At 45.4% G+C, this 12,143-nt stretch overlaps 1 protein-coding gene across 4 annotated transcripts in view; it reads left to right on the forward strand.

Annotated features, from left to right (window-relative positions):
* Positions 1-12,143, forward strand: part of LAMA3 (laminin subunit alpha 3) — a 246,512-nt gene that overhangs the window by 153,835 nt on the left and 80,534 nt on the right. For all 4 annotated transcript variants that reach the window (XM_070452750.1, XM_070452751.1, XM_070452752.1 and 1 more), the window contains 5 exons: positions 59-203; positions 1,073-1,213; positions 3,469-3,630; positions 7,327-7,425; positions 9,787-9,870. In XM_070452750.1, coding sequence (XP_070308851.1) covers positions 59-203; positions 1,073-1,213; positions 3,469-3,630; positions 7,327-7,425; positions 9,787-9,870 — 631 coding nt within the window. The remainder of the gene's footprint in view (positions 1-58; positions 204-1,072; positions 1,214-3,468; positions 3,631-7,326; positions 7,426-9,786; positions 9,871-12,143) is intronic.

Raw genomic sequence — 12,143 nt, forward strand, 5'->3', positions numbered from 1 at the left:
CTTCAGAACCGTGTGTACAAAGATGACGAAGACTTTTGCTTCCTTTCCTTGAGCACAGATGCAAGCCCAGGATCACAGGGCGGCAGTGTGACCGGTGTGCTCCCGGCTTCTACCGATTCCCTGAGTGCCTGCCCTGCCATTGCAGCAGAGATGGGACCGAGCCGGGAGTCTGTGACCCGGGCACCGGGGCGTGTCTCTGCAAGGTAAGTCAGAATGTGCAACACTGGGCATGTGGGGCACCAGCCAGAGTGGGAGGTCTTCATGCTGAGTCATTGTACAAAAATTCATGGGAAACGAGACTGACCCGTGATCAACGATGCTGGGAAAGATTGAAGGCAGGAGAAGAAGGGGATGACAGAGGATGAGATGGTTGGATGGTATCACTGACTCGATGGACATGAATTTGAGCAGGCTCCCGCAGTTGGTGACAGGCAGGGAAGCCCTGGCATGCTGCAGTCCATGGGGTCACAAGGAGTTGGACACGACTAAGCGACTGAACTGAACTGAACTCATTGGATAGAAACAGTTAGAAGCCACCCCAGCCTCACTGCTCTTGTCCTTTGGGGGGGAGGTCTACAGACCTCCTTAAGAATCTGATGACAGACACAGATGGTCTCCAGAAAAATCGGTACAAACTTTTGTCTGTAAATTTCAAGAGGTTCATGGGTTTCCCTGAAGACTATTCCTGTCCCGTGGACCCCAGGTTCATCATCTCCGCTCCAGGGTGTTCTGCCGATGACAGTCGGGCTCCCCAGTCCCAGCAGACGCTCCCAGTGGTTGTAAGTGGGGTGAACTGGTCTCCCCCACATTGTGAATCTTTCTGGTGCTGTTTTTCTACCTTCAAGATGCTAAAGGGCATCTGCTGAAATTTAGAAAATCCTCTCTTCCATTTGTTTGTGGTATAAAAATTTAAATAGTTCCTGTGCTATAACGGTTGAACAGTTAATAACTTTGGATGTTTTATGAGCATCCATGTCCTGTTGTCTTATGTTGGTACTTAACTTGTGCATGTAGCTCTCTTCAAAGACCCTTCAGAAGGAGTGATCTCTTGTTTCATGGTTTTCTTCGATAGGAAAACGTGGAAGGCACAGAATGCAACATGTGTCGGGAAGGGTCATTCTACCTGGACCCAGCGAATCCTAAGGGATGTACCAGCTGCTTTTGTTTCGGAGTCAGTCATCACTGTCACAGCACACATAAGAGAAGGGCGAAGGTAGGCAGGGCATCAGAGTCCTTCTGTTTTTCTTTAGCACTTCTAATGAGGAAGTGAGGGGTTCCCAGGTGGCTCAGTGGTAAAGAATCTGCCTGCAATGCAGGAGACGTGAGTTCAATCCCTGGGTCAGGGAGATCTCCTGGAGTAGGAAATGGCAACCCATTCCAATATTCTTGCCTGGAAAGTCCTATGGACAGAGAAGCCCAGTGGGCTACAGTCTGTGGGGTGGCAAAGAGTTGGACATGACTGAACATGAGCACATATTAAAAAAAGAGAGAAAGTAATGCATTAGCATGAAACGTGAAGAGTCGTGGGGTTTTTTGCATCTTGCTTGGTTAGAATGTTAAGCACTATGTTCCCTATCCTTAGCCTGTAGTGTTCTATCCCCAGACGTCCTCACATCTCTTTTCTTTTTTTTTTTTCCCATTTATTTTTATTAGTTGGAGGTTAATTACTTTACATCATTGCAGTGGTTTTTGTCATACATTGAAATGAATTAGCCATGGATTTACATGTATTCCCCATCCCGGTCCCCCCTCCCACCTCCCTCTCTACCCGAACCCTCTGGGTCTTCCCAGTGCACCAGGCCCGAGCACTTGTCTCATGCACCCAACCTGGGCTGGTGATCTGTTTCACCCTAGATAATATACATGTTTCGATGCTGTTCTCTTGAAACATCCCACCCTCGCCTTCTCCCAGAGTCCACAAGTCTGTTCTATACATCTGAGTCTCTTTTTCTGTTTTGCATATAGGGTTATTGTTACCATCTTTCTAAATTCCATATATATGTGTTAGTATACTGTAATGGTCTTTATCTTTCTGGCTTACTTCGCTCTGTATAATGGGCTCCAGTTTCATCCATCTCATTAGAACTGATTCAAATGAATTCTTTTTAATGGCTGAGTAATATTCCATGGTGTATATGTACCACAGCTTCCTCATCCATTCGTCTGCTGATGGGCATCTGGGTTGCTTCCATGTCCTGGCTATTATAAACAGTGCTGCGATGAACATTGGGGTGCACGTGTCTCTTTCAGATCTGGTTTCCTTGGTGTGTATGCCCAGAAGTGGGATTGCTGGGTCATATGGCAGTTCTATTTCCAGCTTTTTAAGAAATCTCCACACTGTTTTCCATAGCGGCTGTACTAATTTGCATTCCCACCAACAGTGTAAGAGGGTTCCCTTTTCTCCACACCCTCTCCAGCATTTATTGCTTGTAGACTTTTGGATAGCAGCCATCCTGACTGGCGTGTAATGGTACCTCATTGTGGTTTTGATCTCACATCTCTTTTCTTTCACCACTCGCATGTAACCTCCTTGATATAATCCCAGTGCCTTGAGCAGGATCTGAAATGTAGTAGTTGCTCAATAAACACTCATTAGAGTTAGTTGTTCTCCTCCCTCTCTTCTTCTTACTTACTTTCCTGCTTATCTTCCTTCTCACCTGTTTTACCACATCTTATCTTTGGCCACTTTTAAAATCAACTCCAGAAAGCTAAAACTTGTGTTGCCTTCATGATCCCATGCTTGCTTTCTTGTGTGAGTCATGTATTTGTTGTTTAGTTGTTAAGTCCTGTCTGACTGTTTTGTGACGCTATGGAGTGAGTCATGTATTATGTCCAGCAGATGTTCAAAGAAAGATTTTTGTGTCTGTTTTACTGCCTACCTCCTGAAAGGGGCACAAGCTTGTAGTTGGGGGAGAAAGTTACTTTGTAAATCCACCCTGAAGGGGCCTCTTCTTATCCCCAGGGGACCCCTGAAGCGTGATTCCAAATCTATGCCTTGTCAGCTCCTTCTTTTTCTTCCCCTCGTAATTTAACTCCTGGCTTCCTTTGTGATCAGGGGAGTATTTAATTCTGATGCTCCATTTAGAGAAAAACAACGACAGCAGGCCACTGTATTTCACATCACATTTTCTCGCCAAGGAGCTCACCATTAAAATGCGCCCACGATCCTAGTTATGATCCACACCCTTATTTGCATATTATTCGAACAGTTATTGGACACCTACTAAATGTCAGGATGTGTGCAGGGCTAAAGGACAAATCCCACGTGCATATGGCCACTATCCTTTGAGAACTCCTCGTCTCGATGGGTCAGCTGGGGGCTGAGCAGGAATCAGAGACAGGAGGAGACACCCGAGGGCAGCCTTTGCAGTAAGGTGGCTGCCCCACGGCTCTTTCTGCTCTTCATGATTCAACCATCACCAGAGGAGTCACGGGCACATGGCTCCATCCCTTGCTTCTGTGTTTCAGTTTGTGGACATGATGGGCTGGCGCCTGCAGACGGCGGATGGAGTGGAGATCCCCGTCTCCTTCAACCCCGGCAGCAGCAGTGTGGTGGCCGACCTCCAGGAACTGCCCGCCACGGTCCGGAGCGCCTCCTGGGTTGCCCCGCCTTCCTACCTGGGGGACAAGGTAACCACATCCTGCTGTTCTCCCGTGTCCTTGCTGGACTTCCTCCTTCACCACATGGGCATCATTAACCAGATGTCTGGAAGGAAGGTTCCAGAAGTTCAGGTTACTAAAATTGGAGAACTTAGGTTAATCACAGGCTTCCCACGTGGCTCAGTGGTAAAGAATCCTCCTGCCAATACAGGAGACTCAGGAGACTTGGGTTCTATCCCTGGGTCAGGAAGATCTCCTGGAGGAGGAAACGGCAACCCCCTCCATCATTCTTGCCTGGAGAACCTCATGGGCAGAGGAGCCTGGCGGTCTACAGTCCATAGGGTCACAAGGGGTCACGGACACGGCTGAGCGACCGAGCTCGCACGGGTTAATCACAGGTGCAGATGATGGAGGGACTGAAGGCATACATATCTCAGGGGCCCCACATGCATGCTCACCAGCGAAGGAACAACGCACCAGGTTCTTCTTGGTTTTCACTTAATGCCAAAGAATTTCCCCCCATGGAAATAACCCGTTTAAATAATACCTGCTTCAAATGGCACATGTATCTTTTTAAATGCCAGTGCTGAGAATTCTTTGTTTTAAAGCAGAAGAAAGACCCCTTGTCAGGAAAACAAAAGCTGCAGGGTGACTCATGAGCTTATTAAAAGAAGCCCAGGAACCAGCAACAGCACAGCTTTCATTAATAGAGTCACGTGTGGCTATGAATAAATTCTTTCTTTTTAAAAAAAAATTTATTGGGGTACAGTTGATTTACAATGTTATGTTAGTTTCTGCTATCCAGCAAAGTAAATCTGCTATCCACTCTTCTTTAGATTCTTTCCACATATAGGTCATTACAGAGGATTGGGTAGAGTTCCCTATACAGTAGGTCCTTACTGTTACATATTTTATGGAGTGTAGTGTATACATGTCACAGATGTAGAATACAAGCTGATGGTTACCACAGGGGACAGGGTGCGGGGGAGAGGAATAAATTGGGAAATTGTGAGTGACGTGATTAGATGCTCCTCAGGGAGCTTATAAACAAGTTGCTTTTCCTTTGTTGCATAAATTATCATTCCAGGATCAGGCCACCTACACTCATTTATAAGGAGAGAAGTGTGAGCCTCCCATAGCAACATCCTCCGGTGACACATGCCTCTGGGGGCCCAGGGTAGAGCTTTGGAGAAGAGGGGTATTTCACAGAGCCCTGCCCAGACGATGCCACACTCTCACATCTAGAATGATTCGATGCTCAGGTCTTCTCAGCCTGAGCTCTCTGACGCTGTCTTTGGGTTGAAGGGCTGTGGGTGCTGACCTCTTCTCACATAACCCCACTTCTCCCTCTCGTGACATGTCTCTTCACGTCCACAGGGCGAGCCCTGTACCCACTAGGCATCTTGTCCTGGGTAACAGACCGCCTGCAGACTTGGCAGCTTAAAGCAGCACACCATTATTATCTCAGCCAGTTTCCGTGGATCAAGGTGGCTCAGGGTCTCTCATGAGGTTGTGGTCAAGACGTCAGTCTGGGCTGCAGTCATTTGGGACTGGGGATCCATTTCCATGCTTGCTGGTGGGGTCGTCAGCCGGCCTCTGTCCTTGGCTGGCTGTGGGTTGGTGGCTTCAGTTCCTGTTCATCTGAGGCCCTCCAAAGGCTGTGTGAGAGTCCTCATGATACTACAGTTGGCTTCCACCAAGGCAAATGTGAGAGAAAAAACAATATTTTTGTAACCTCATTTCAGAAATGACACACTCTCGTTTCCACTATATTCTGTTCTTTAGAACACAGTCACTAAGCCCAGCCTATACGCTGGGAGGAGAATTAAGCTCCACCTCTAGAGGACAGGAGAATGAAAGAATATGTAGACCTATTTTTAAAACCTTAAATTCCTTTAAAAACTATAAAAGTAAAGCTACCATAGGACCTTGCAGCCTCACTCCTGAGCATGTTTTTCCAGAGAAAAACATGGTCCAAAAAGATACACACACCCCAATATTTATTAATTACTGTTTACAATAGCCAAGACAGCGGAAGCGATCTCAGTGTCCATTGACAGGTGAATGGATAAAGAAGATGTGGTGTGTATATACAATGGAACATCACTCAGCCATTCAAAAGAGTGAAATAATGCCACCTGCATGATGGACTTCAAAACTGTCATGTGGAGTGAAATAAGCCAGACAGAGATAGACAAATATCATATAATGTTGCTTACATGCAGAATCTAAAAAGATGATGCAAATGGACTTACTTACAAAACAGAAACAGACTCACAGTCTTAGAGAACGAACTTAGGGTTACCAGCAGAGGGAAGGGGCTGGGGAGAGGGATAGATCAGGAGTTTTTAATTGATGTGTTCAAATGTCTATATTTAAAATATCAATAGATAACCAACAAGGATCTCCTGTATAGCATGGGGAACTCTCCTCAATATTATGTAGCAACCTAAATGGGAAAAGAATTAGAAAAGAATGGATACATGTATATGTATAACTTAATCACTCTGCTGTCTACCTGAAACTAACACAGTGTTGTTGATCACCTATACTCCAATGTAAAATAAAAAGTGAAAAACAAATGATGTCAGCCCAGCAAAAAAGGAATACTTAATCTCAATAAGAGAATTCAAGATATTCTCTTGAGTACTTCCAGACTCTGGTCATAACTAGGTGAAGCTGTGTAGGCTGTAGGTTCTAGGGTAGAACTTCAGTGGACCTGCAGTCTAAAGGGCTGCCCCACCTCCCTGCTCCAGCTTATTTGCATCTCAGTTAAGGGTACTTTGTCTACCTACCCTGAGGTGACATTGCCTGTGATTTTCATCGCTCAGTCACTCCTTCCTTCTTGATCAGTTTTTACTTTGAGGGGGAGAGATGTCAGGACCAGATGTAAAGTCTGTCCAGAAAGATGCTGTCCAGAAAACCCTGATCATTCACTTCCACGTCTCTGTTACCATCATGCTGCTAATGCGGCACCGAGAGGCGGCCCATATGCCTGGTGGTACAGTCGGACATGGGCTTCCCCAGTGCTCAGCGGTAAAGAATCCACCCATGGTACAGGAGCTGCAGAAGACACAGGTTCAATCCCTGGGTTGGGAAGATCCCCTGGTGGAGGCATGGCAACCCACTCCAGTGTTCTTGCCTGGAGGATCCCATGGACAGAGGAACCTCGTGGGCTACAGTCCATAGGGTCGCACGGAGTTGGACACGTGTGAACTGACGTAGCACAGACACACATAGTCGGACATGGCTCATGCACCCAAGAGAATGCAGGATCACTTAGGAAACAGTCACCATCTGTGCTCAGGGGAAGTTTTTTTTTTTTAGTTTATTTTTGGAAGTTCATCTTGTAGCTGATAGGTATTAACCAGTTCTCTCAGCTAAATAGAAAGGCAGTGGCCTAGATTTCTTAGAATAGCTGTGGTTTAGTAGCCATCTAGAATAAAAGGATCTTATTTGTTTCCGTGTGACTATTATTTTTTTCTTTTTAAGGGAAGTATCCTCTTGCTTGTAAAACTCAATCATCTTCACATTAAACATTTTAACCAATATAAAATGGTATAAAGTAGAGAGTTAAAACACCAACTTCAATTCCACTCTCTAGAAATGACTGCTGTCAACGGGCTGATAGCGTGTCTTCCCAGAGCTGTGTGCTTCATAGACAGATTGATGTGGCCATGGTGTGTTGCAATGCTTGTGCTATTAACGCTGTTATTTCAATTTTAGGTTTCGTCTTACGGTGGCTACCTCACCTACCAGATCAAGTCATTTGGACTACCTGCTGACATGGTTCCCCTGGAGAAAAAGCCGGATGTGCAGCTCATTGTAGGTATCGGAGCACAAGCCAAGTGACAGGAAGTGGCGGTTGCAGCTGGTGCTGATCTGATTTTACGACATCTTTTCTTAAAAAATAATTTTATTTACATATTTGTTTCTGGCTGTGCTGGACCTTCGCTGCTGCTCTAGTTGAGTCTGGGGGGCTACTCTTCCTTGTGATTCAGTGGCTTCTCTTCTCGCTGAGCACAGGCTCTGGGGCATGTGGGCTCAGCAGGTGCAGCGCCCCGGTTCTAGAGCACAGGCCCAGTAGCTGTGGCTCACAGGCCTAGTCATTCTGCAGCATGTGAGATCTTTCCAGATCAGGGATTGAACCCGTGTCTCCTGCACTGGCAGGCAGACTCCTCACCACTGAGCTACCAGGCAAGTCCTAGGACATCTTGGTAAGTGGCCTGCAAGAAGTCTGGATTAAGTCATTTCCAGTATTTTGTAGAAACTCGAAGGGAAGTTGAGAGCATGTAGCACCTCCGCCAGATCCTGAGTGCCTGACCATCCCAGCCCCGAATCATTTCTCTTTCCTTCCCTCCCAAGTACTTAACCATTTCCCTCCTAGCTTCTCACAATCATTACCTCATCATAAACTTATTTTATGTTTCTGTCTTTCAATTTCATAGCACAAACACTTTTGAGACTTCCCTTTTTGCAAAGTCACATTGCTGGGCTCATGAAGGACAGGTGGTCCCTGTTGTCAAAAAGAAAAAGTGTAATCTAAGGGGAGATGGGCTTCTCTGGTGGCTCAGTGGTAAAGAATCCGCCTGCAATGCAGGAGACCCAGGTTCCATCCTTGTGTCAGAAAGATCCCCAGAGGAGGAAATGGTGACCCACCCCAGTGTTCTGGCCTGAAGAGTTCCATGAATAGAGGAGCCTGGCTACAGTCCACGGGGTCTCAAAGAGTTGTGACTAAGCGACTGAGCACAAACACAAGACACTGGGGAGCCCTTTTGGTTTTTTGAGAAGTGACACCCACATGCTATGTGCAGGGCACACAGTCCAGAACTACAGTCTAGCAATTTCCTTGAAGGCAGGGGTGATATACCATCCTGCTTTGAATCCCTACAATGTACAGAACCCTGAACATGGGATGGGGTGCCATCGCCTGATCTCGACTCTGTTTCTGGTTCATGTGCTGTGATTAATGTGATGCAATTCCAGCTTCCTGAGGACTTCTTTGTGTATTTTGTGTAAGTGATGACTGGAAAACCCCACACGCCTCATGCCGGCTGAGGGCCTCGCATCCTGGTAGCTTTCTGTGTTTATGCACGGCCGTGCTATGTTATGTTTCTGCTGGCACCCAAATGTATTGAACTGTTGTTTTAAAAACTCAAAGGAACCTTCCTTTGCAAAACATCTTGAAAATGAGGGACCCAGGACTTTAAAGTCCAAGGAAAAATAGTTCCACAATAAAAATACTATTATGACATGCTGTAGATAGGCTTCATTATTTTTTTGCAGAGCATCTCAAATTCAGGCCGTTAGTATGCCTATATTTTACTGCCTCTGTTATTATGCAAACTGTTGGGGCTCGTGGAGAAGTGATGACCAAAATTTCTTTTTAATTTATCTTCAAACTTGGAAAGTAATTTAGGCTCATAAAACATATACTCTGCTGCTTTGTTCCAAACCACTGAAATTAAAAGCTTATTGGGCATGTTTTTTAGATTAAGGTTTTCGTTGAGTGATTGTAGATAATGCTCTTCTTTGTGAAAGGCCGACTCTGATGAAGGAAACCTTTAGGGGTTTGGTGCCACAGCAGAAGAGCTGAGCTCCTCTGTGTGGTTGTGGGGTGAGGGTGCTGGTGGTGGGTGCTGACTGTCCCATTTGCCCTCAAGAGCTGCTGTAATGGGGACCGGCATGCAGAGGCTGAGTGATGGGGCTGGTTCCCACAGGGTATTGGGCTGTGGGGTGAGCCCTGCTCCACGTGCCAGCCCCGCAGCACCCTGTCCATGCCACCTGCGCAGCTCCCAGCTGGCCTACCAGCCTTCTGCCCTCTCTGCCCTCCCCACTAACCCACCCACCAAAGCACTTTCTTGCTCCCTGTCTGGTCCTAGACAGCAGGGGAACTGGTCCCTCATGTTATCTGCAAAGCATGTTTTTTTTTTTTTTTTAATTGTTTCCATCTTTTTAAGCCACTTTTAGTCAAAGGAACTTTCCTGGTTTCCTATTTGTGAAAATGAACTCCATTAGGTCTTATTTTTCCATTTCTGTGTTACTAATCCTTTTGCTTGTCAGTTCATCTTGCAGTTACTTTTTAGAATCAGTCATTTTATGTAAAGCAGATCCATCTCAAATGAGCCATAAACTTCTAAACATACCAGCCAAGCTTCCAACACATTTCATATTTCTCTTCCACAGGGTCAGCACATGTCCATCATCTACCATGAGCCAAATCACCCCCGGCCAGACCGGCTGCATCATGGGCGAGTGCAGATGGTGGAGGTAAGGGAAAAGTGAATGTGAAGTGGTTCTTTCTTTTGTCTTTTTTTTTTCGGTCACGCTGCAGAGCATGTGGGATCTTGGTTCCCTGACCGGGGCTCGAACTTGTACCCCTTGCCCTGGAAACTGTGCAGATTAACCACTGGACCACCAAGGAAGTCCCTGAAACGGTTCTTGATGAACTTTTCTGTCCTATGACTTAGTTCTTTCAAAGAGTTGGTTTTTCTTTTTGCTTACTTTATGAATTTAAAATATTAATTTTATTTATGTAAATATAATTTAGATATATAAATTAAAATTAGAAATTATATGAAGTATACAGAGCTCCAACCTCACAGGGCTTTGTTTGCACTATCTTTATGGCACTTAAACAGGAGACCATCCTGTCTCCTGTTTTACAGTTAAGTGTCCTTATTTATAAACTCCATGCGTCTGTCATGCTCCGATATAGCTCACATTTGTCCTCAGGATTCCCTCAGTGCCTGGAACCTGGTGACTGTCCAACAAGTGTGCTTGGGGTGAATAAATAGAAAAGTCACAAGCACATCTAATACCAAGAGAAATAAGAATAATATAGCTAAGTAAAGGAAAGCTTATCAAATTGTGTGTGTGTGCATGCTAAGTCCCTTCAGTCATGTCCAACTCTTTGTGACCCCATGGACTGTAACCTGGCAGGCTCTTCTGTCCATGGGATTCTCCAGGCAAGAATACTGGAGTGGGTTGCCATGCCCTCCTCCAGGGGATCTTCCCGACCCAGGGATTGAACCCACATCTCTTATGTCTCCTGCATTGGCAGGTGGGTTCTTTACCTCTAGTGCCACCTAGGAAGCCCTATCAAATTGTAGAACATTGTATTACACCTACTTGGTTACAACTATTCCTTTAAACAGTGTTCCAATTATATTATTAAATTTGTCCAGGGATTTCCTTGGTGGTGTGCTGGCCAAGACTTCCAGCTCCCAGTGTGGGGGTGGGGTGGGGGCACAGGTTCAATCCCTGGTCAGGGAGCTAGATTCCACATGCTGCAACTAAGAGTTCAGAAGGTGCAGCTAAAAGTCCCATATGAGGAAACAAAGATGGAAGATCTGAGTGCCACAAATAAGACATGGCACAGGCAAATAGAGAATTAAATAAAAATATTTAAATATGTCCAATGAGAATTGTTAAATATATCCTCAAGGGGATACCTTTTCAAGTACCTTAAACTTGCAGACATGCTGTAACATTTCTGTACTGGTCCATCCATATAGTGGAATACCATTTGACAATAAATAGAACAGAAAGTATTGGTAGCTTCCACAGTGTGGATAAAACCCCAAAATATTATCCTGAAGGAAAGAAGCAAGACACAAAAATCCACATATTATATGTCTCTGTTTATATGAGAGATGTTATGCTGCAAAAATGGTGAAGAACCTCTCCCAATTTTTCCTTCACAAAAGCAGTGAGAAAACTGGCAAACGTGGTTGGAATCAACTAGTTTAGAATTCTTGACAATTAACCAAAGGCTAGCAGTAATCTGAAAAGCACTTATTGCAGAAAAAAAAAAAAAGCCTGAATCTTTTGCCACTAAATACTACAGTACTACGTGATCTGCAGTTGGTCGAATTGATGAATTTGAAGACACAGATGTGGAGAGTGGACTGGGAAGATTTTTGCAGATTTTTGACTCCCAGAGGGTTGTCACCCCTAATACCTGCTTTGTTCAAGGGTGAACTCTATATTCCAAATAATTGGAAATAGGGTTTTGAAGATATTTGCACAATCATGTTCACTTTAACACTGTTCACAATAGCAAAAAGGTGGAAGCAAGTGAGATGTCTATTGACAGCCAACGGGATGAAGAAAATGTGGCACATATACACTGGAATGTTGCTGCTGCTGCTGCTAAGTCACTTCAGTCGTGTCTGACTCTGTGCGACCCCATAGACGGCAGCCCACCAGGCTCCCCCGTCCCTGGGATTCTCCAGGCAAGAACACTGGAGTGGGTTCCCATTTCCCTCTCCAATGCATGAAGGTGAAAAGAAAGTGAAGTCGCTCAGTCGTGTCCAACTCTTCGCAACCCCATGGACTGCAGCCCACCAGGCTCCTCCATCCATGGGATTTGCCAAGCAAGAGTACTGGAGTGGGTTGCCATTGCCTTCTCCGCACTGGAATGTTATTCAGCCTTAAAAAGAAGAAAGTTCTGTCATATGCTAGAACATGAATGAAATTTGAGCACATTCCACCAAGTGAAATAAGCAAGTCATGAAGAGGTAACTACTGTGTGATTCCAC

This window comes from Odocoileus virginianus, chromosome 22 (genome assembly GCF_023699985.2).
Source record: "Odocoileus virginianus isolate 20LAN1187 ecotype Illinois chromosome 22, Ovbor_1.2, whole genome shotgun sequence".
Classification (NCBI taxonomy): domain Eukaryota; kingdom Metazoa; phylum Chordata; class Mammalia; order Artiodactyla; family Cervidae; genus Odocoileus; species Odocoileus virginianus.